At 51.7% G+C, this 24,781-nt stretch overlaps 1 protein-coding gene across 1 annotated transcript; it reads left to right on the forward strand.

Moving 5' to 3' along the window:
- Positions 1-248: 248 nt before the first annotated feature.
- Positions 249-23,307, forward strand: NME9 (NME/NM23 family member 9; the record flags this gene model as incomplete). The annotated part of the gene is made up of 13 exons (XM_080696609.1): positions 249-281; positions 3,568-3,625; positions 10,660-10,763; positions 11,447-11,518; positions 13,840-13,956; positions 15,148-15,220; positions 17,658-17,740; positions 18,283-18,375; positions 20,010-20,164; positions 21,259-21,395; positions 21,788-21,859; positions 22,057-22,088; positions 23,212-23,307. 13 exons carry the CDS (start codon positions 249-251, stop codon positions 23,305-23,307), a joined length of 1,125 nt encoding a protein of 374 aa, XP_080552735.1.
- Between the last annotated feature and the right edge of the window lie 1,474 nt (positions 23,308-24,781).

Here is a 24,781-nt window from a genome sequence, read left to right on the forward strand (position 1 = left end):
GACAGGTGCCAGGCCCGCTCGGGGGTGGGAGAGGGGCTTCGCCGGTGAGCCCCCACCCCAGAAAGGCGCTGGCCAGCCCGGAGCCGGGGGCCTGCAGGCTCCGCTCCTCCTGGCGCTGTTCATCCTACAGCAGCGAGCGATCTGCTGCCCACCGAGCACCTTCAGAAGGGGCGGGGGCCGGGTCTGGAGGGGCGCCAGGCCTGGGCCGCCCAGCCCGCGGTAACCTGCTCGGTCTTCTTTGCAGAGCCATGGGCAGCAGGAAGAAGGACATCCCCTTGCAGGTAAGCCCCAGGGTCGCGGGCTCCCAGCTCTGGCTGGGGCTGGATGTGGGGGACACAGTATAAAAGGGATGTCCTCTGGCCAGCAGTGACAGAGTGCTCGAACTTCAGCGTTATATCCTTGTAGCTTAAAGTAAAAAAAAAAAAAAAAAAAAAAAAAATCTCGCATCCCTGGTGATGACAAACTTTTTATGTTTTACATGTAAACAAAACTGGGCTCTTTTGCTTTACTGCGTGAAAGCCCCACACATGCATTCAAATAAAACAAGAGCTCAAAACCAAGAAAAGATGAACTAGCGTATCCCATGCGATTCCATAATTCCATTCCAATTCCATATGGAATTCCATAATTCCATGGTTTGTGTGTGTTCAAAGACGACTGCAGCCAACTCAGAGAATAGGACACAGATTCATTGGAGTTCTGCTATGCGTGTCAGTTTTGAGACATAGTATGTGTTAAGGTTTGTATTGCAGAGTGCCTTATTTCAATTGCATTTAGACAAATCTGTGAGTGTCACCGCTTGTCTCCTTGATCCTGGACAGGAAGTAGCTGGTGCTTCTAAAGTCACGGTTAAAACACGCGTGCATGGGCCCTGGGACTGGGTGAGCGTGTTTCCTCAGGCTACAGTCACTAATTTAGTTTTCGTAGTCTTTTCTTAACCAACTCTGTGATTTTAAATACATTGCACAGCCAGGCATGGTAGCACACGCCTATATCCCCAGTACTTGGGAGGCTGGGATGGGAAGATCACAGGTTCAAGGCCAGCCTCGGCCCTGTTTTAAAATTTAAAAAAATGTAAAATGCTGGGGGTGCAGCTCAGAGGTAGAATGCCCTTTGGTTCAATCTCTGATACCAAAAATTAAAAAAAAAATAGAAAATAAGCCGTCATATAAGCTCTCAGGGCTTTGGCTTGTCCCCCCAAGATACCATGGGCTGTCCCTTGGGGTGTCCCAGCCCTGATGTTGTTGACTCTGGAGTCAGGAATCTTTTGTCTGTGGTGTGTTCTGAGCACCTGGTCCTCCCAGTTGTTTTGCTGTGTGCATCATTTCCTGAACTGCTGGGCGCCCCGTGGCCTCTGTGGAAACAGGAGAGGCAGTCCAGAACCTGTAGAGCTGGTACAATGAGCCGCCTCTGGATCCTTCCAGGCTGGTCTGAATGCTTCGCATGGCGCCTCTGGGAGGATTGGTCCCCATGGTTATATCATGTGTTTATGCCCTGTCTCCTCTTTGGGGGCAATAACTGTTGTTGTTGTTGTTGTTGTTGTTGTTGTTGTTGTTGTTGTTATTTGAGGTACTGGGAATGGAACCCAGGGGCATTCTACCTCCAGTTGTGGACCCGGGACGACATGAGTCCCACTCACTCTACTTCATTTAAGACACCCAGAGGGCCTTTCTGTTTGTTTCTTTTGCCATAGAAACAAACAAAAAGTAAAGAGTGCATTTCTTTAAAGAGAGGACCTTTAACAGAGGGTTTGCAGATGTTATTTATTTTCTGCTGTTATTACAAGTAACATATCCTATCTTTTTAGAATTAATTAATTGATTGATTTTGTTGCTAGGGTTTGAACCCAGGAGGCTTTTACCTCTGAGCTACATCCCCAACCCTTTTGTTATTTTGAAACAGGGTCTAAGTTGCTGAGGCTGGCTGGGAACCTGCATCTTCCTGCCTCAGCCTCCCAGGTGCTGAGATTTCAAGGTGTGTCTCATCACACCTAGTCAAAAGCACCTTCATTTATTTTTATTTTTATTTTTTGCGATACTGGGGATGGAACCCAGGGGCATTCTACCTCCAAGCTACACCCCCAGCCCTATTTCTTATTCAAACAGGGTCTCACTGAGTTGCAAAGGGCCTCACTAAGTAGCTGAGGCTGTCCACAAACCTGGATCCTCCTGTCTCAGCCTCCCAAATGCTGGGATGACAAGTGTGCGCCACCACGCCTGGCTTTATCCTGTTTTTCTAAAGGGATGCAGATTTTAGCATACTTGTACTAAGAACAAATTATAATTTTCCTGGTGTTCTAATTTAAATAGGTTCCAAGTAGCTCCCCCAAGAAACTTATTCATTGCAAAGGGAAAGGCAATCCGTTTTCTAGTGCAGGAGCCGGAGACTACCACCTTGCTCCAGGGGTCAAAGTGACATCATCAGTAGGGGGCAGATTGAAACTGTGCATCTCCTGATGGGATGTGCTGAGAGGGACCACCTTCAGCTTCTCCAAGCCTCCAGCCAATCCAGAGATGTACTGTCTGAACCTAATCAGTGGGAAACATCAGACAGACTCACTGTGGTCCACTCCACAGAGCAAATGGCATATATTTTCAAAAGTATTGAGACCATAAAAATAAAAGAAAGACGTAAGAATTATTCCAGATGAGTCAGGTGTGGTGGTGCATGTCTATACTCCCAGGACTTGGGAGGCTGAGACCGGAGGAATGCAGGTTCAAGGCCAGCCTCAGCGACTTAGCAAGACCTTGTTCTAAATTTTTAAAAATTAAATAAAAAGCTGGGGTGTGTAGCTTGGAGGTAGAATTGTCTCTAGGTTCAGTGTCCATTACCAAAAAAGGAATGAAGGAAGGGAGGGAGGGAAGGAAGGAAATTATTCCAGACAGATGAGACTAAAGAGATATGACCAGTAAATTTAGTGCATGCTTTTGATTACCTTCTCTGCTATCTAAGACATTACTGGGGCAATTGGTAAAACTTGAATGATATCTAAGGATGGAACGGTCTTAATATATCAGTGCCTCCCCATGGATTTTGAGATTATGTTGTAGCTATATAGGATAATGTATTCAGGAATGATGGGATAAAGGCTGATAATTTACTATAAAATATCTTAAAAAGCACCCCCAAATTCTCTTTGTGCCATACTTGCAAAATTCCTGTAAGTTTAAAATCATTTCGATGTAAAAATGTATTTCGTATACATGATATGAAAATGTATACTATTAATGGAGGGGGAAATTATGCATTTCTCCTTGTATTTCATAACTAATGTGAACCAGAACTCTTTAGATAAGAGGGAAAATATGAATGCCAACAAATTCAATTTAGTATTTCGGATACCGAGTGAAAACAGAGATTGAAGAAAAACCATGGTATGATACTGTCTGTGTATACTTTAACGATACCAAGTTTTCCTGGGGAGGGGAGGAGAAAAGACTGAGGAGCAGGGACATTGGAACTGTGTTTCCAAGTATTTCAGAGCAAGAGTGAAGTCCAGAGAAAACAGCAAGTTGTTCCCCACCTGCACTGGCAGTGATGCAGCCTTTGATCCTTTTTGGCTCCTAGGTCAACATCAGCACCCAGGAGCTTTGGGAAGAAATGCTCAGTTCCAAAGGACTAACTGGTAATTTAAAACAAAAGAATCTTTCGATCTGTTCTTCTCAAGACTGTTGAATGAGGTGCTGAGGTGAAGGGGAGGGCTGCCATGAGCACCATTTTCCTGTCCCTGGAGCCTCCCAAACACCAGGGCGTTTGTCTGTGTCTGTGAACAGCAGTCCCCCCGACCTGCCCCATCTGCGGTTTCAGTTACCCGTGGCCTACCGTGATCCAGAAATACACAACTCATAAGCTTTAAGTTGCATGCCATCCTAGGTAGAGTGATGGCATCCCACACGGCCCGCCCACCAGACCGGGGATCTTCCAGCGAGTCGGTGCAGTATACGCCGCCTGCCCATTAGTCTCTTCGCAGCCAGCTTCATTATCAGATCATCCTGCGACTGAAGTGCAGAATGAATAAGGTTGCTACTCGCTGCGGCTTTGAGCATCCCCTGGGGATCTTGGAACATATCACTGAGCATAAAGGGAAACTATTGTAATTCTATCTGGCCTGAACGACGTAAATTCAGCTCAGGAAATGAGTGAGTGCCGTCAGGTAAGAGCGTTGGCCTGTTTTAGAGCTGACCGCTGTAGTAAGGGTTATTTGGTGTTCAGTTACAGAAACATCTTCTAGCCGGGCGTGGTGGCGCACGCTTGTGATCTAGCACTTGGGAGGCTGAGACAGGAGGATCGCACAGGTTCGAAGCCAGCCTCAGCTACTTAGTGAGGCTCTCAGCAACTTAGTGAGACCCTGTTTCCAAATAAAGTATAAAATAGGTCTGGGAGTCTAGCCTGGGAGGTAGGAAAGCCCCTGGGTTCCATCCCCAGTACCACAAAAAACAAACACAAACAGAAACATCTATTTACCTGAGGCACAAAAGGAAAATAGCATTTGAAAGCAAATGGGGATCTCCTCGAACTTGCTGAATGGACAGAGAAGCAGGCCTCACGGGGGATGGGCGAGGAGCTGCAGTTACTAGGAAACGGCGCGGCCAGGTCCACATCCTCCTGGGCCCTCACCGCCTGGCATCCATCACCCACTGCTGCAGGACGCTTTACCATAACCTAGTGGGGTTAAGCAGTGGGCATTTATTACCCCAGTCCCTGTGGGTGATAAGTCAAGAGGCAGCTTAGCTGGGTGCCCCTGGCTCAGGGCCTCCCACCGGGGTGCAGTGAAAGTGTCAAGGCTCAATTCAGGGCAGATTTGCTTCTAAGTTGCTGCAGGACTTGGAAGGCTGCTGGCAGATTCAAGTCCTCGCGGACTGTGGTCCCAGCTTCTCTGTGAGGCCCCGCGGCTCAGCCTGCTAACTGGTTCCTCCCCAGCAGCGCTCAGAGAGCCTGAGGGTGAAGTCTGCCTTTCCTCAGCCCCATTCCGAAGGCGACTTCCTACCCTCCTGCCTCGTCTGCCCCTTCAAAGCCCATCACCAGGTCCAGCCTGTGCTCGGGCAGGCGTGTACACGACGGCGTCCCCGGAAGCTGGAGCCACCTTGGAGCTGTCTTGGAAGCCACCACCCCGCCCGCAATCTCCATCTTCCCTCTGTCTAGCTGTCACTGGGCTCTGTTATTCTCTGCCTGTCTGCTCACTTCTCTTTAAAAACATGTCTGGCTGGGTGCCGTGGCGCACACCTGTCATCCCAGTATCTAAGAGGCTGAGACAGGAGGCTTGCAGGTTGGAGGCCAGCCTCGGCAACTTAGTGACACCCCGTTTCAATAAATAAAATAAACTAGGGCTGGGGGTGGAGCTCAGAGGCAGATCGCCCCTGGGTTCAATCCTCAGGACCACAAAAACAAGACAGTAAACATGTCAGCTTGTGTCTGCCGTCATGCCTGGTGTCTCTGTAGCCCACCAACCGACTCTGCGGGACTCAGGAACTCTCCCTCTCTCGTGCTCCGTCTCCTTGCCCCCCCCCACTGTGTCTCGAGGCCTGTCCTGATCTCTAAGGGCTCCCCTGAGCGCAACTCAGTGAACCTTCCCTGCTTCTTGGCTTTGCCCTCGCTTCTCCCTGGCCCCCGTGACACATCGCGGCCCCTAGGAGCCTTCCTCATTCCCAGGCGCAGCTCAAAAGGAGCGTCCTCCATGGACTCCTTCCTGGACCTCCGTGTGCTGGTCACTTCCTCCTGGGAGCCCCCCGGGCTCGGCCAAGCCCCAGACACACACTCCTGCAGGTGCTACCACAGCGCCCCCCTGGATTTGCATACGGGGTTGCTTTTGTTGTTGTTGTTGTTCTGGGGATTGAACCCAGGGGTTTCTACCTCTAAGCTGCACAGCCAGCCTTTTTATTTTTTATTTATGTATTTATTTATTTATTTGTGTTTGTTTGTTTTTGCAGTACTGAGAATTGAACCCAGGGGCATTCTGCCTCCGAGCTACATCCACAGCCCTATTTTGTATTCTTTATTTTGAAACAGAGTCTCACTGAGTTGCAAAGGGCCTCACTAAGTAGCTGAGGCTGGCTGCCAACCTGTAATCCTCCTGTCTCAGCCTCCCAAGTCCTGGGATTATGAGCATGTGCCACTATGGCTGGCTATTTTTTTTTTTTTTTTGGTGGTACTGGCAGTTGAACCCAGGGGCAACTGAACTCTGAGCTACACCCCAACCCTATTTTATATTTTTTATTTGAAAACAGGGTCTCACTAAGTTGCAGAGGGCCTAAGTAGCTGAAGCTGTCCGCGAACTGCGATCCTCCTGTCTCAGCCTCCTAACTGCTGGGATTATAAGCGTGCACCACCATGCCTGGCTTTATTTTTATTTTGAAACAGGGTCTTGCTAAGTTGCTGGGGGTCTCACTAAGTTGCTGAAGCTGGCCTCCAATCTGCCTCCAAAGTACTGAGATCGCAGGTGTGCACCACTGTGTCTGGCCAGCCCTGGCTTTTAATTTTTAATACCTTGTTTCAGCCGCACCTACCCAGGGGTGGGTGCTAAACAAATGCCGGCTGCATGGCTGCAGCTGCGTGGGTGTGAATGTTGCCACACTTTCTTACTTGAGGGATTATAAAGCCTTTTAAAGTGTGCCAGGGCTTAACTGTTGTGTCTGTTTCTTATCTGGGCAACGAGAACACACACAGCTCCAGGGTGAATGAACCAGTATTTGTATGTCCTTAACAACAATTTTTTTTGAGAACCTGTGTGTGCCCAGCACCCTGAGAAGCATCTACTTGTGTGTGGATAGCAGCTACTGAACGCTCACCCTGCTCCAAGCGGCCCTGGAGCCTGTGCTGATTGGAGGCTCCCCAGCCCCTGGTCACCAGGCAGGCTGGACACACACACACACACACACACACACACACACACACACAGTATATATATATATATATATATATATATATATATATATATATATATATATATATATATGCTCTTCCCTCTCTCTCAGGCAGCAAGCAGCAAGGCCAGCTGCCATCTTGGATTGGAAGGCTTGGAAGCGGGCCTCTCTTCTCCTGCAGGCCTGTTCCAGCTTACACACGCAGGTGCACGCACGCGGCCATCACATCCGCCCTTCCTTCCACTGTCTTCTATCTTGCTGCCAGCCTTCCAGGTCCCCGTGTCCCCTCCGGGGCCCCTCGTTCGCCCCCCTCTCCCTCTGTAACCTCGTCAGGGGTGCCTCTTTTGCCCTCCGCAGTGCTCAGAAAGCCAAACAGCTGTCAGTCGTGGGAATTCTGTTCTCAGGGAGCCCAGTGTCACCCTGGTCCGGATGCCGCGGACGCCGCCGGCCTCTCCTGGGTGCCTGACGGCCGTGGTCTCTTGGCTGGGACTTTCTGGTTGGTCCCAGGCGCCCACCTATTGGTGGCTCTGGAGGCTGCTGCTTGCCCCGCGGCCCCGCCACGGAGGGTTCTGCTTCATGCAGCCCCTAATAATGGCTTCGTGGTTCCTGCCACAGAAGGTCGGTGCTCCCCGCGGCTTCCTGCAAACTGTGCCACAGTTCCCACCAGGGAAGGTCTCTGCTCTCAGGCAGGTCCCTAACGCTAGTCTTTCTCACACAACAATGACACAAGCCCGATGTAACAATTTCAAGGGAATATAATGATTGGGGGGTCAAGGAGGAGATAGGTGACAATTCTCCCGCCCGTCTGTAGCCAGCATCTTACTTTTATAGAAACTTTAGACAAGGAATCTTAAAAGTTAACCAAACACTGAAGCTAACAGTTTTCATGGGTGGGGCAGGCAGGTGACAAGCTCGGAGGAAGGAGGGATTAGACATTTCTGGGTCTAGTCAAAGACGTCAGCCGGGCGTGGTGGCGCACGCTTGTAATCCCCGCGCTTGGGAGGCGGAGACAGGAGGATCGCGCAGGTTCGAAGCCAGCCGCGCTGGCTTAAGAGACCCTGTTTCCAAATAAAAAAATATAAAATAGGTTTGGGAGTGTAGCCCGGAGGTAGAAGGGCTTCCAGGAACCCCAGTACCACCTAAAAAATAAATAAATAAAGATGTCAAAGACCGCACCTCAGAGATGACACCAGGTCCCTGGGAATTTGTCCGCTTGCAAACAAATCCCACTCAGCCAAATATGATGTATTCAAGCAGAGCTGGTCCAAGATGCTAATCTCAGTGTGCGTTCTTTTTTTTTGTGTGTGTGGGTTTGGGGATGGAACCCAGGGACATTCGACCTCCGAGCTACACCCCCTGCCCTACTTTTTATTCCTTATTTTGAAACCGGGTCTCACTGAGTTGCAGAGGGCCTCACTAAGTAGCTGAGGCTGTCCGCGAACTGCGATCCTCCAGGTCTCAGCCTCCCGAATGCTGGGATTACAAGCGTGCGCCACCACACCCGGCTTCAGTGTGAGTTCTAAGGAGGCCCTGGACACCCGCCCTGTGCAGTCGAGCTTGCACTCCTCCCCCACTCCAGCCCTCCCCAGGGCCACCCGGTTCTTCTCCTCTGCCAGACTTGAAGGTGGGTCCTTCTCACGCCCCCTCGACTTTCACCCCATGTCTCCGCTTTCTTTGAAGGTATGTGGCTTCCCCCTTCTTTCCCGTCTACCCCACTGTGGCGCCTGTCTCCAGCCTCCTCATGCCTCCCACAGCCAGCGAGCACCTCACTTTCTGCAAAACTGCGCTCCTTGGCTGAACCAAGGAGCCTTTGGAAGAGTGTGGGCTAGGACCAGGATAGACCTGGCTCCACGCTTGGTCTGGCTCTGCTGTGGCTGGGATGTGTCCTTCTGAATTCAGGTGTTCAAACTCAATGGCCAATGTGCTGGTAGGAAGAGGTGGGGCCTTCAAGGGGTAACGAGGCCAGGAGGGCTTGTCCTTCAAGAATGGGAGCAGGTGCTTGTATGAAAGGGCTTGATGGAGGGAGTGGGTCCCTCTTGTCCTTTGCCTTCCAACATGAGGATACAATATTCCTCTTTTCTAGAGGATGCAGCCTTCACTAGACAACTCAGCCTGAGTCTTGGTCTTGGACTCTTTCGCCTCCAAAACTGTGAGAAATGAATGTCTGTCGTTTATAAATGATCCAGCATGGTGTCCTGTTACAGCAGCAGCAGCAGACTGAGACCTGCTGGTTGATATGATGCGAATATATATTTAGAACTCAGAATACGGAGTCAGTCTATTTATATGCATACATACACACACATAAGAGGAGATACATGATGATATAATGAACTCAGCATTCTGAATTTTAAATAAAATAAAGGATTGCAGGAAACAATTTTCCCAACGTGGCTCCTTTACCTTAACGAGTTTTCAGGAATATATATGTATATCTTCTGTTGTTGTTCGCTTGTTTGTCTTAACCTTGGGCCAGTTTCTTTACCTCCGTGAACTTCAGTTTTATCATCTCTATCCTGGGATAACAATATCCATCTCACTGGGCATTTGGCGAAAAGCAAAATACAGATGTCTGCTTGCGGCTCCAGAGTCAGCTCCCGCTCTTCTCTAAACGTACCAAAGCCAATTCTCCAGTCCACGTTCTGGGCTCCTCCAGTGGTCCCTGTCACCATTTGCCCCCGCAGGGCTGCGGCAGCTCCAGCCCCTGCCCTGCCTGGCTCCGTCCACGCCTAGGTTCTCACCACACCTCCCCCTCCTCCTCCAGGAAGCCTTCCTTCCCGGGCTGGTACAGAACAGTGTTGACACGGTGCTGCCAGATCTCGTGCTGGTTTTAATATGATAATTTATATTGTCTTATACTAAGAGTTCTCACTTGGTATAGAAATGTAAACTCTGCGAAAAGCAAAATCAAAATTGTGTGCTATTAAAATTGGCAGGCTTAATAAATTATAAGTAAAACTTTATACTCTTTCGTGACTGTGCTACCCCAGCTGTTAAACAGATTTGCCCACCTGTGTGGATTAGGTGCCAGCTCCGTGGGTGGCGAGGTCTTCTAGAACATTCCTTCCTTAAAATGTGTCCACTACTAAGTCACGGCCGAGCACGCGCTGCTCTTGGTGATCTGGCGGGGCAGGTCCCGCGTGACCGGGTGTACGTGAGCGGGCGTGGCCTGTGCAGCTTCCTGCAGGCCTCAGAGTTCCCGCAGTCAGACCAGGGGTTCGCTCCCCCACCCCCGCCGGCACCCTCTATAGATTGGGACGAAGTAGGACAGAGGAATCCATTCAAGTTTACATCTAGCTCTCCCAGGACAGCTTTCCTGGAGAAAAGTACTGATTTTTACAAAGTTAATGAAAGTCTACTTTACTCAAAGCAAGTGCCTTTTAATTAATTGGGGAAAGGTTAAAGCTGTGTTGACTGTCAGAGTAGACAGGAGTCGACTGTGTGCTGACTGGTCACCCACAGCGACCTCGTAGCCCTGCTTTTAGAATGCGCACTGAGGGCACTTGAGCCAGGCCTGACCCTAGTACAGCCTGAAAATCCCTTGGGGCAAAGGAGCCACCATAGGAAAATGAAAAATTTCCCCCCCTTGCTTCATTATATTTAGAATCCAGAAGGCCGAGTTCTTAAGAATGAGGGAGAGCTGGGCTTCCGTGCGGGCTCATAATCTGATGGGTAACAGATCCCTGTGGCCGCCAGACGTCCCAGCGCATGGACGTCCCTGCCAGGGGTTGGAATGAGAGGGAGGAGATGCCTGCGGACGGTGTGGCTCCGCTGAGCCCCGCTTCTCGGCTCCCTGCAGTTGTGGACGTCTACCAAGGCTGGTGCGGCCCCTGCAAGCCCGTGGTGAGCCTCTTCCAGAGGATGAGGAACGAGGTCGGCCTGGACCTTCTGCATTTCGCGCTAGTAAGAGTCTCTCAGCAAAAAGTCATACAACACTAAACGTTTTTAAAATTTAAAAAACAGGAATTGGTAACTGCTTATTTCAAATTGCTGTGGATTTTTTTTATATTGTGATACCTTGTAGTTTATTTATTTTCTTGGTATTAGGGATTGAATTCAGGAGCATTCTACCTGAAAGCTATACTCTCAAATTAATTAATTAGTTAATTAATTAATTTATGGTACTGGGGATGGAACCCAGGGACCTTCTACCTTCGAGCTACACTGCCAGCCCTATTTTTTATTCTTTTATTTTGAAACAGTCCCACTGAGTCGCAAAGGGCCTCACTATGAAGCTGAGGCTATCCGCTAACTGCGATCCTCCTGTCTCAGCCTCCCGAAGGCTGGGATCACAAGCGTGCACCACCACGCCCAGCTTCTACACATTTTTAAAAATGTACTATTAAGAAAAGCCAGGCATGGACGGGTCAATGGGTCTACACACAGTGGGTCTCCTAGGACCGATGGAGCTGCTGGGAGGGGCAGGAGGAAGCCTTGCTCCTCCTCTCTCAGCCTGCAGCTTTGCCTGGGTGTGGACTGGACGGTGTGAGTAGAAGCGGCGGCTTCACCTTCGCTTGGGGAAGTGGGTCAGGGCGGCATGGAGTCCCCGCTCTACCCCAGCGCTGCTGACGGCTTGTTTTCTTTAGGTAGAGGCTGACTGTCTTGATGTCCTTGAAAAATACCGAGGGAAATGCGAGCCAACCTTTCTGTTTTATGCTGTAAGTACATTTGTTGAAGAGAACTATTTGATGGCTGCACATCCTTAGCATTCAAAGAGATCATCTCGTGGTGTTAATTCAGAAGGGGTGCTGCTTTGCAGCGTGGTCCCCAGACTGTTGGCCACGCGTAGGCCCTAAGACCTGGCGATGCGTCTGTCCTGCCCCTGATGAGAATGGCAGCTGGCAGGGCCTGTCCGGGAGGCAGAGGATAGCCCCTGTGGACACTGTTGGCTGGGGCAGCCTCCCTGGCCGGCCACACAGGGGAAGGAAAAGTCGCTCAAATACACACGCTCCAGTGGGCTCCCGGACATTCTAGGCTGGGGGCTCACTCTCAGAGAACACAGGGCTTCGAGATCTCTCCCCTCCATCTGCAAAGGAGGACTCTTAGCAAAAACCATACTTTATGGGGTAAAGAAGCTCTGCATTCACTTTTTTGATGGGAAAATGTGAAGATATGTTTCTAGAAAGTGAGAAATGAGGGAGTCGAGGCCGTGCAAGCGGCTCTGGGTCCTGGAAGTTCACTTGGAAGCCCAGCCCCGCGCTCCCTCGGGCCCTGCCTCACACCTGGCATCCAGACGTGGAGGCAGGAGATGGATGAGCTGCTCCCAGCTGGCCAGCCCCTCAGAGCAGAGGAGCAGGGCTCTGCTCAGCCAGGGCTCTGGCCGGCCAGCTGGTATGTTGAGTCTGGGAGTCTTTGGCCTCCTGTCCTCAGCGCTGCCAGTCTTCCAAGCTGGAAACTTACAAAATGTTACTTGAGCTTTGGCTTTTAGTAGGGAAACTAAGGTCACACAATGAAATGTGGCTGAGAGGGAGGGCCAGCAGGAAGGACACAGAGACATGGACGCCAGAGATCAGCGGCAGAGATAGGGTGGCGAGCACAGCGGTTTGACACTGACGTCCCTGCTGGTCAAAGCCTAAGTCGAAGCCGTGGTACACGCTTGTAATCCCAGTGCTTGGGAGGCTGAGAAGGGAGGATCTTGGGTTCTCGGCTGAGAAGGGAGGATCTTGGGTTCTCGGCCAGCCTCAGCTACTTAGGCCCTCTGCAACTTAGTGAGACCCTGTTTCAAACTAAAGAATAAAGAATAGGGCAGGGGGTGTAGCTGGGAAGTAGAATGCCCCTGGTTTCCATCCCTAGTATCACACACACACACACACACACGAATAAAAAAGAAAGAAAGAGAAAAGAAGGATGTAAGTCGTAATTGGCCACAGTCTTAAACCCCACGGCCGCCCACTCTGGGGCGGTGAAGATGGAAGGAACCCCAGAGTACGTGAACTCCCCTGTAGCCACATCTGTTCCCTTGTGAGTAATTCACAAAGAGACTTTTGACACAGTTAAAGCAGAAAACTCAGGGTGGCCCTAAACATGTCCACCGGGAAGTTTATCCAGCCTGGGGAGCCAACCACCTTAGAAGTTCCCCTGTTAAAGTAATTACCTGCCAGGCACGGCAGTACATGCCGTAATCCGAGTACTTGGGAGGTTGAGACAGGAGGATCGCTGGTTTGAGGACAACCTGAGCGATACAGAGACTCTCAGCTGTGTAGTGAGATTCTGTTTCAAGACAAAATATAAAAAAAGGGGATTGGGGCACAGCTTGGAGATAGAATGCCCCCGGGTTCAGTCCCCTGTATCCCCCCAATACACAGTAGTCATTTCTTTGGCATGACCATCTCTTCATTCACTGAGGGCGACGACTGTCTTTCTGAGTTTGGTGTTTCTGTTCGTGGCCTCTGCCGGGGTGCTTGGCATAGTACGGGCTCAGTAAACATTTGTTAAGAACGTCTGCCGGCATGAGCCACACGTTTTGTTTACTGTTCCTTCTTTAACCAGCTGCCAGTTGCCTTGAAGGAAGCTTTGAAAGGAGGGGCCCAGGGTACCAGGTAGAGATCACAGAAAGAGGTGTTTTAGCACCGAGGGCAGAACAGTTGGCCCTCTGGTGGGAAGGCCTGGAGACAGTGGAGAGGTAAGCCCCTGCCCTGCCGAGGAAGGCGGAGCCTGTGGGCCTGGGCTCCCTGGCCCTTGACCTGGGGCGTACTCTTCTTTGGGGGGCGGAGGGATGCTGCGGATGGAACCCAGAGACATTCTACCTCTGAGCTACATCCCGCAGCCTTATTTTGTTTTGAAACAGGGTCTAATTAAGTTGCTAAGGGTCTCACTAAGTTGCTGAGGCCGGCTCAAGTTTATGAACCTCCTCTTTCAAGCCTCCCAAGTACTGGGATTACAGGCGTGTGCCTGAGCCCAGCTTTACTCTTAAATCCTCTGGCGTCTCTCGAAAGCGCATCTGTGAAGAGGAATTCATGGGGCCTGTAACTTGCTGCAGGGAGGAGAGCTGGTGGCTGTGGTGAGGGGAGCCAATGCCCCGCTGCTGCAGAAGACCATCCTGGAGCAGCTGGAGGCCGAGAAGAAGGTGGTGGCTGAGGGCACAGAGCGGAAAGTGGTAAGTGGAGGTCCCTTCTTGACACAGACGCACAAGTGTGCCACAGTGGGGGCGCAGAGCCTCCTCGCACGCCTGCTTTTCCTGTAGCTCTCTGAGGAGAGCTCTATAAGCATCCCGCTTGGGTCTGCCCCTCACAGAGGGCTCAGGAGGGCACACGATGCCCACTGGGATGCATCTGCATTCTGAAGCCTTTTAAAAGATGTCCCTTCATCCAGAGCCCTTTAACGTCTTTTATCCATTTTCTTTCGCTCCCTACTTCAACTCTTAACAATAAATTCAGAAAGGAAAATAAATGTCCAGAATTGAGTAGTAGTGTGTTAGGTAGCTTTCTGTTACTGTAACAAAATACCTGAGGTAATAAAGTTCAGAAGTGGAAAGGTCAGTGTGGCTCACAGTTTTGAAGGGCTTGGCGGGATGCTTTGGGGCCTGCGGTGGGAGCACATGTTGGAGCAAGCTGCTTCCTTCATGGAGGCTGGGGGGGGGCAAAGAGAGGGGAAGAGACTCACTGTCTCAATCCTTCTTCTGCAGGGTTTGAAGGTCTTAGTGGTAATTTAAATGTAAATTGGCTAACTTACCTGTAATCTCGGCTCTTGGGAGGCTGAGACAGGAGGATCACAGCTTTGAGGCCGGCCGCAGCAATTTAGTGAGACATTCTTTCAAAAAAATAAAATAAAGGCTGAGTGTGGTAGCATTACCATGCTTGTAATCCCAGCTCTCGTGAGGCGGAGACCGGAGGATTATGGTTTGCGGACAGCCTCAGCTACTTAGCAAGGCCCTTCGAAAACTCAGTGAGACCTTGTTTCAAAAAATAAAAGACTGCAATGGGTGTGGTGGTGCATGCTTGTAATCCCAGCATTTGGGAGGCTGAGACAGGAGGATCGCTGTTCAAGGACAGCCTCAGCTACTACTTAGTGAGGCCCTTTGGAATTCAGTGAGACCCTGTTTCAAAATAAAGAATAAAAAATAAAAGATTAAAAAAATAGGGCTGGCGGTGTAGCCCAGTACTGCAAAATAAGTAAATAATAAATCATAAAAAGGACTGGAGGTGTAGCTTGAAGGTAGAATGCCGCAGGGTTCAATACCTACCACCAACAATAAATACATAAATTAATTAATAAATACATAAATTAATTAATAAATGAAATAAACTAACTGGCTAACGACTTCCTGTTCATGACCCATTTGTACTAGATTAAAGATGAGACTCTTTCTGATGAGGATGAGCGCTTTCTCTGTGAAAAGGCCAGTGGCGACGCGGACGCGGGTGAGTGGGCAGGACGAGGCGGGCTCGGCCTCGGTGTGGCTGAAGACTGCACAGCTTGGGCTGTGAGACAGGCTGTGTCTCCCCACCTTCAGCAGCACCCGGTACTGCACAGCTCTGAGCATGTCCAGGGGGAGCAAGCCTGAGCTTCGTGACCCTCAGCGGGTCTCGGGAAGAGCTCCAGTTAGTAACACGGAGGCGTGGCGCTTGTAACGGAGGGCAAAGGCGCCCGCTGAGTCTCCTAGTCCTTATCTGAGTGGGAAAGCTTGACTTTCTATTCGCCACAGCTCCACGCCCTCATCCCCCAAGTATCAGCTTGCAGAGGCTTGGTGGCGCTTCCTGAGCCCGGGGAAGACAAGCAGTTGCTGGGAAAGTCTGTCTTGGTGGCAGCGGAGACCACGGGGACACCGGGATTAATTTAGGAAGAGAAGTTGTTTTCTTCTTCTCTTCTTCTTCTTCTTCTTCTTCTTCTTCTTCTTCTTCTTCTTCTTCTTCTCCTTCTCCTTCTCTTTCTCCTTCTCCTTTCTTCAGTGATGGGGATGGAACCTAGGGGCATTCTACCTCTGGGCTGCACCCCAGCCCTATTTTTGATTCTTTATTTTGAAACAGGGTCACTAGCTGGGTGTGGTGGCACACACTTGTAATCCCAGCATTCAGGAGGCTCAAACAGGAGGATCGCGGTTTGTGGCCAGCCTCAGCTACTTAGCGAGGCCCTCTGCAACTCAGCAAGACCCTGTTTCAAAGTAAAGAATAAAAAATAGAGCAGGGGGTGTAGCTCGGAGGTAGAATGTCCCTGGGTTTCATCTCCAGTACCACAATAAATAAAAAAAGTAAATAAACGAGTAAATAAATAAACGAACTAGGGTCTCACTGAGCTGCAAAGGGCCTCACTAAGTAGCTGAGGCTGTCGTCGAACCGTGATCCTCCTGTCTCAGCTTCCCAAATGCTGGGGTTACAAGCATGCGCTGCCACACCCCGGCATGAGAAGCGGCAAAGCTGTGTGTCCATGTTTTTCTCCACAGGACTACTTGAGTTGCATGCTAACAGGTAAGGGGGGCAGTCTAGGAAAGAGAAAACGTCAAGTGGCGCTCTCTGCGGAATGCGGCCATTAGTGTCTTCCTTCTCAAAACCTCTCTCTCTCTTGGCTTCTGAGCTGTTGTGACCTTCTTGTTCTCCTTTGTGTCTCTGGCTGCTCCTCATTAGCGGCTCCTCCAGGGCTCCCCCTCCAAGCTCGGCAGCTCCTCAGGCCTCTGCCGCTTCCTCCCCTCCCCTTTTTTCTTATCTCACCCTCCAGGGGGTCTATCTTACCTTCCATGGGGTCTCAAATCAGTTTATAATGGAATTTATCAGAAGAGTCCAAGTCTTCATAGCCTGTTAAAAATAGTAATCACAAGCCAGGCATGGTAGCGCATGCCTGTAAGCCCTGTACTTGGGAGGCGGAGACAGGAGGATCGCAGGTTCAAGGACAGCCTCAGCAATTGGTGAGACTTGAATCAACCTAGTGACACCTTGTTTCCAAATAAGAAAGAAAATCGGCTGGGAGTGTGGCTTAAAGGTAGAATGCCTCTGGGTTCAGTGCCCCAGTATCACAGACACACACAAAAATTATAATTACAGAAAAGTTAACAGGTTCGTGGCTTAATATGATTTCTACTGTTAGTCAGCTTTCTGTCACTAGCATAAATACCTGGGACTCAGCTTGTGAAGGACAGGTTGGTCTTGGTTATACTTTTGGAGGTGTCAGCCCGTGGCCGGATGCTTTGGGCCTGTGGCAAGGCAGAGCGTTGTGGCGGGGTGCCTGGCAGAGCGGACCCCTCCCCTCATGGCTGGAGCAAAGGAGGAAGAGGAAGGGGCCCCTTCAAGGGCACACCCCTAGTGACCTAAGGACCCCCGATAGCGTCTTGGGCTGGGACCCAGCCTTTACCAGTGGGCCCTGGAGACAGTTATCCAAGCCATACTCTCTTCATACAGATTTTCAGAGTAGATATTTTGTTTCATTGCAATACAAGCGATGTAAAAGCCAAGAAGCAGAAAGTAGAGGGCTGGGCCGGGTTCTGTACAGCACAGGTGCTCACCAGGGCCAAGCTTGTGCAAACAGGAGGAGAGCGGGCAGGTGGAGCCGGCTTGTGGCCAGACGCAGGCTTCCCTATGGCTTGGCCTATGCAGTGCCTCCGATCCCGTGGTCCCTCCCTCGTTGCCACAGCTGGCCGGACTGGTGGACGCTGACCCAAGGGCCCCCAACCAGTAGACCACCAGTGAGCTGTGCCCAGCGCCTCGGCTCAGAGCCATGGTGGAGGATGAAGCCCAGGGGTGGCACACCCGCCTTCACAGGGGACAGTCAGGACGGAGGCTGCGGTTTGGTAGCACTGTCCTGCCCTGGGAGTGGCCTCCAGAGCCCCAGACTCCAGCGTCTGATGGCTACATCCCTGGTCCATTTCAGTGCCATCTGGGAAGTCATGCACCCTGGCAATCATTAAACCAGATGCGGTGGTCCATGGAAAGGCTGAAGAGATTATGATGAAGGTAAGAGGGACAGGGCCTGCCTTCCCTTCTGTCCCCATTTCCTCTCTGGGGGATAAACAGCCTTGGGGCATCGGGCAGTGGCGTCCTGCTGGGGCAAGAAGGGTTCTAAAGAGCAGGAACTCAAGCCGGGCGTGGGGGCGCACGCTTGTAATCCCCGCGCTTGGGAGGCTGAGACCGGAGGATCACACAGGTTCGAAGCCAGCCTCAGCTACTGAGTGAGGCTCTCAGCAACTTAGTGAGACCCTGTTTACAAATAAAGTATAAAATAGGGCTGGGAGCGTAGTCCGGAGATAGAAAGCCCCTGGGTTCCACCTCTAGTACCGCAATAAATAAATAAATACAAAAATAAAGAGCGCAGGAACTCGAATCCCACTCAGGAAGGGGAAGACGTGCAGTCTGACCGAGACAGGCGCTGTGGGGACGAGGGTCCCCAGTGCTGTAACGTTGCTTCTCTTTCGTTTTTACATCTCAACGCAGTTAAATGCAAATTTGGGCTTGATTTCTCCTTATACATATTCAGGTTACTTATAAATATTCTGCAGATCCAGGAAGCTGGGTTTGACATTCTAATCAATGAAGAGAGAATCGTGACGGAGGCAGAAATGCGACTGTTCTACCAGCACAGAGCCCGAGAGGTCAGCACATCTGCCCCAGATGTTCAGCTCGCTCGTCCCCACGCTGTGCTTAGAGATGGAGAGCGGTGTGGGAAAGGATAGGATGGCACGAAGAACAGGAAGAGAAACAGCAAGTAGGTCATGAATTTGCCCGCAGAATATGGTCATAGCCGGGCGTGGCGGCGCGCACTTGTAATCCCAGCGTTCGGGAGGCTGAGACAGGAGGATCACAGTTCACAGACAGCCTCAGCTACTTAGTGAGGCCCGTTGCAACTCAGTGAGACCCTGTTTCAAAAATAAAGAATAAAAAATAGGGCTGGGGGTGTAGCTTGGAGGTAGAATGCCCCTGGGTTCCATTCTTAGTACAAAAAAAAAAAAAAAGAATATGATTATAGCCTGTAGTAGGTAAAATTCAATGGTTGCAAGGATTTATTTTTTCTTTTTCTTTCTTTTTTCTTGTGGCACTGGGGATTTCTGAATCAGGGCCTTATGCACGTTAGGCAAATGCTCTGAGCTACATCCCTGTCCCCCAGAAGGAAAAGATTTTGACTCTAAGTAATTATATAAGGAATTTATTAGAGCCAGGCATGACAGTGCACACCTGTAATCCCCGCGCTTGGGAGGCTGAGACCAGAGGATCCCAGGCTCAAGGGCAGCCTTGGCTACTTAGTGAAAATCTCGGCACTCTAGGAAGACCCTGCTTAAAAAAAAAAAAGAGTGGGCGTGGTGGCGCACGCTTGTAATCCTAAGCCAGCCTCAGCTACTGAGTGAGGCTCTTAGCAACTTAGTGAGACCCTGTTTCCAAATAAAGTATAAAATAGGCCTGGGAGGATAGCCCCTGGGTTCTACCCAAAGGCTGGGAGTATAGCTTGGAGATAGAATGACCCCCTGGGTTCAATCTTCAGTTAAAAAAAAATTATTAGAAGGATACTCTATAATTTACAAAATTAAAGAAAACTGAAGGAAGAGTTTATCATAAAGTGCAAAGAGAGAAAGGAAGATCTGAGAAGCCCCTGAGACAGGATAGAACTCGGATCTGACCTCTCTCTGCCTTCTGCTGGCTTCTCCGTGAGCTGGGGTGACTGAGCTTGGGCCGGAGCCACACTTGTCGGGTTAGGGGTGTGTCAGGGGTGGATAAGCATCATGGTCACTGATCAGACTAGGACCAAATGAAACGGGAAAGAGCTGTTCCCCGAGGGAAACCGGAGTACTGTTACACAGTCTTTTTTTTTTCCTATACTGGGGATGGAGCCCAGGGGCATTTTACCTCCGAGCTACAACCCTAGCCCTCATTTTCATTCTTTATTTTGAAACAGGGTCTCACTGAGTTGCAGAGGGCCTCACTAAGTAGCTGAGGCTGTCTGCGAACCCCGATCCTCCTGTCTCAGCCTCCCAAAGCTGGGATTTCAAGCCTGTGCCATCAGGCCTGGCTTTGTAAGGTTTTTTAAATACCTCAGTTTAACATTATGATGATTCAGGATCGCCCCCAACTGAGCCAACTTGAAGTCCCCCCTCTGGGTTCCCCGGGTGCAGCTGGTCACCCTTTCTAGGGCCCACCCTTGCAGGCGGAGCTGGCCAGGAGGTGTCTGAGTGCCCCGGTGGGCTGGCGGGAGGCACGGCGGCCCCACAACAGCGATCTCCCCTCCCTGTGCTAGGCGGTGTATGAGAAGCTGGTACGTCACATGTGCAGCGGACCGAGCCACCTCCTCCTCCTCACCAGGACCGAGGGCAGCGAGGATGTGGTCAGAGCCTGGCGAAGCCTCATGGGGCCCTGTGACCCCAGCGTGGCCAGGAGGGAGCAGCCTGAAAGGTGACCTCTCCAGCTGCGGCTCTGCCATCCTCAGAAACTGTCCCCTTGGGGTTGGTCCAGAATCGTGGGCAACACTGACGGTTTATGTCGTATGTTTGGGGAGACAGACACCCCCACTGATCCAGTGCCAGCCCTTTTTTTTTTTCTTTTTTGTAATACTGGGGATTGAACCCAGGGGCATTCTACCTCTGAGCTGGGCCCCTAGCCCTATTTTTTATTTATTCATTCATTTATTTTTTGTAGTGCCGGGGATGGAACCTGGGGCATTCCACCTCAAGCTACACCCCCAGCCCTATTTTTTATTCTTTATTTTCAAACAGGGTCTGAGTTGCAGAGGGCCTTACTTAGTAAATGAGGCTGGCCTTGAGCCGTGATCCTCCTGTCTCAGCCTCCCAAATGCAGGGATTACAAGTGTGTGCCACCGCACCTCGCGGGGCTGCCTCTTGCTCCCCCGACTTGCCCTCTTCTAAGGTTGCAGCTGGATGGTGTCACTCTTCAACCCCAGGGTCCCAGTGTGCTTCCAGAATATAAATACCAGGGCCCCATTCATGCGTGGGGCATGGCCTGAGAATCTGCGGTGCCTGGGTGACTCAGCCCTCCCTCCCCACTTCCCCTGAGCGAGTCCTGAGGCCGCTGGAGTCCAGACGTCCTGTCCAGCACAACGCCTAGGTAACCTGGATGTTGAGGGACCCAGACGATAGAAGAGAACTTAGCCAGAGGCCATCATTTTAAGGGGCCGAGAGCATCTGTGTGTTGGCATTACCTTATGGGGTTATCGTGAGGATTAACTAAGCTCTACAGGTGCTTGGCAGTAATATTGCCACAATGACAGCTCGAGGTTCCACCGTTACTCCTGTATGTTTAATGGGAGTAGCAGTCTCCTCAGGGCCTGGTGAAAGGTGATGAGACCCTGCAGGTGAAGCACGCGGTGCCCAACTGTCAGCCACTGCTATCGCTGCTCTGGTCATTTTACAAAGAGAGCAATTTCACAGAAATACAGAATGCGCATTGGTAGCTGGTCATCATGTCAGAAGTCAAAATATTTCTTTTCAACTGAAACAACCGTTTCTTTTACATGTGGCCAATGTCCCCAGTCTCCGGGCTCAGTACGGCACAGAAATGCCCTTCAACGCCGTCCACGGCAGCCAGGACCTGGAGGACGCGAGCAGAGAGCTGGCTTTGCTCTTCCCCCGCCTCAGGTGGCCGCAGGGACACTCCGAAGCCCCGCTGGGTAAGTCCTCAAGGCAGACTCGTCTGGTGAACTGGAATTGGTGGCCACACATTTGCGTGGGGACTGATACTTATTTGGTAACTAATTACTCAATTTGAAAAATCCTGTTCCAAAAGTGAGTGGTCGGAGATCTTGCTGTCAATATTAAACTGTGTTTCCACGGAGCAAGTGTGGCCTTTTCTACCTCACTGCTGGAGTTCACTTCGCTTCCTTTGGAGTTGCGTGCACTGTAGGGAAAGCGCTGGGAAGTTTTATTAACTTTCAGAAGCCACTTTGAAGGCGGGTGTTGCCCTCTCATGTCCTTGTGTCCCTGGGGGGGGGGGGGCTTGCTGAGAAGCAGGGGGTGTAGAAGGCCCCCTTCCCGGGCCCACCGTGACCCTCCTGTCCCTCAGTCCACGTGGAGATGAGTGATGGGTGCACAGGAGCATCCTGCAGACAGCCCATTCACAACCCTGGGGCCCCAGGTGGCCAGCGGCTCCCACCACTGTGAACACCTCCGCTGTGAGCCTGAGGGAGGCAGAAGGGGTGGGGAGAGGATTGGCTGGGAAAAGCTAAGAACACAATGGTTGCAGACCCCAAATGGCATGAACCTACTTGCGCCCCAGTGTTTGGGTTTAACCAGTGTATTTGCCTGAATGTCTTTAGTGCTCATGGTCTCCAGATCTAAACTCCAGTCAGGCGAGAGTGGGCAAGGTAGGCCAGGTGGGAGCTGCCCCGGGCTGGCCCTCCCGGAATCCCATCGCCAGCTGAGGCACCCAGGGCACCGTGGGGTTTGGGAGTCAGGTCCAGGCAGTGTGTGCACCCACATCCACACAGCCACAAGCGTAGCCCTTGACCCAGTCCCTGCTGGAGGGTCCCTCTCTGGTGGGCAGCCAGCCCTCCCAGGCCAGCTTTCCCCGGTGTGCTTCCTACAAGTCCTGGATCACAGGACACTGATCCACTGGGGGCTGCCTGGAGGCACACGGGCCTAACTCAGCGCCAGGAGGTGAGCAGCCTGGGGCAGCTCCTCGAAGGTACTGGGAGGTGTTGGGAGATGGGGCCTGCAAAGGGGAAACTCCAAGGCAGTGGGGATGGTGTGGGCCTCCTGCAGGCACTGCATCGGGTGGGGCCACGGGGGGGGGGGCACTACCGCTTCCTGTTGTCTTGTGGAGCGGACCTGGTCTGTTTGGGGGAGGGGCATGTGGTTTCACTTACTGGGCACTTTTCCTGATAAGAACCTGGGTCAGGGGACAGGGGCTCTGGAGATCCTGGCTGTGTGTGTGTGTGTTTTACTGGGGTTTGAACTCGGGGGCATTCTACCTCGCAGTTACACTCCCAGCCCTTCTGTGTGTTTGTTTTGAAACAGGGTCTTGCTAGGTTGCTGAGTCTCCCTGACTTGCTGAGGCTATCCTTGACCTAGTGATCCTCCTATCTCAGCCTCCCAAGTACCGGGATTACAAGCATGCGCCACCATGCCCAGCTCTGGCTCTGCTCTGCACCAGTTGAATGACTCTGGAAAGTGACTTGCCTTTTCGGAGCCCCGGTTTCTTCACCTGTGGAATGGCGATAATGACAGGCCCATTCCAACCCTACACTAATAGCAGCACTGCCCTCAGACCTGCTGTAAAGCGAAAGGAGACAGGCGCACGGCCCAGCAGCGACGTCCCTAATGTCAGTAGCATGACATCCTCCAGTGCCGAGTCTCTAAGACATTAGGGCCCTTGGCTGCCCTCCCAGCCTGATCCCTGGCTTGACCCTTTCCCGATTCCCCTGTGGATGGTGGCCAGGCAGGAGGACCGAGGTCCAGAAGCCCTACAGCTCCTCTGTTGTCCCGCAGGCGCTGAGGCTGAAGGAGTGGCGGGCCCTGGGGAGGTGCCCTGCGTCCCTGAGGACACTGACTGAGATGCCGTCCTGCTCTCATCCCCGGAAGTGACCAGGGCAAGGGCGCGAGGCACTGGACGAAGTGCAGGGCATGCGGGTCTGCGCCGAGAAGGAGCTTCAGAACCGGAAGAACCTCCTCTTTTGCACACCAAATGCGTTCTTGGTTTAGTGGTGTGGTGTGGTTTTTTTTGTGGGGGGGGTTACAATAAAGACAGCATATATTTCCCTCTAATTAAATAATATGCGGAGCATACATTTTTTTTTCTGTCACTGGATTTTAAAAAACAAATGGGCATCAGTTATCTCACTGCTGAGAGAGATACAGAATCACTTGGGAAAATGTCTCCCTCACAGTAAATCTACTTTGTGTCCAAACAGCTTTAGCCCCTAACACAGTCACCAGGAACTTGTAAGCACTCCAACAAGGCCGGCCCTGCCCATCCAGGTGCGGGCAGGTATCAACTGCGCTCAGTCCCGCCTTTGGCTGCCTGTCCCAGGGACCTCACTTTCTGCCTCGAGACCAGCCCTGTGGGCTTCTCCACCAATCAGCGCCTTCATAAAACACGCGGGAGCTACATGCAGGTTCACGCAGTCCTCTTGGCCTCCCTCTCCATTTTGTTGACTTCCGATTTGCCTCATTGCAGACCGAGAGCTCCTGGCCTCGGCGGGCCTGGTTGCCTTTGGTTTCCATCAAATCGCCTGGCCTTCTGTCCCTGCACGGCTCCTCCTTCGATAGGAGCAGAATGTCAGAAAGAAAGCAACTGTTAGGATCCTGTGAAGACCACGGAGCACTGTGACCCCCTTTCTCCAGTTCGCTCTCCAGCCACTCCGAGTTCACCAAGCCCAGGCGTCCTCTGTCCTCCCCGAGGGAAAAGGTCCGCAGCCCTCGTCTTGATTGCTGCTTTCTCCAAAGGAGTCCTCTCGTGACTCAGACGTTCTTCAAGCGGGCATCAGGGCCGGGCACTGGGGGCTCTGCACTAAGCCCGAGCTGCCTCGAGTTAAAAGAAATTGTCTGGCTACTCGAGTGGGGACAAGGCCCACCAGACTGGCCTCGCGTCGCCTCTGGATGGAGCCCTGTGTGCTGTCCTTGCCATCGGGATCTGTACCAGGCCCGGTGCGAGCTGCCAGGGAGGCGGAGCCCACAGCTCATGGTGGGGTCTGCTCCCCTGCGTGGGCTCAGGAGGGGGCTCTCAGGCCTGTGCCTGGGTCATACCAACAGGACCTGGAGTCTGGGAGCCACACAGCGTGGCTCTGAATGGAGGCAGGGGTGTGCCCAGAGACAACCTCTGATCACCCAGAAGCTGGGGTGTCCTTCACGGTGAGAGGGGACAGAGCCGCTGGGGGCCTTTAATATTCCCGGAAGCAGCTCAGGTCAGGGCTGGGAGGGAAGCAGAGGGGCGCAGCGGGCAGTGGGGACGTGCCCCCTCCCGTTGCTGGTGGCTCAGGCATGCAGTGGCTGAGCACTGTGGGGCATGACTTCTAAGTCAAAGTGGGTGGGTGAGCACCTCTGTGGCTGTGAGGTCAGC

This window comes from Muscardinus avellanarius (genome assembly GCF_963383645.1).
Source record: "Muscardinus avellanarius genome assembly, chromosome: 5".
NCBI classification, from domain to species: domain Eukaryota; kingdom Metazoa; phylum Chordata; class Mammalia; order Rodentia; family Gliridae; genus Muscardinus; species Muscardinus avellanarius.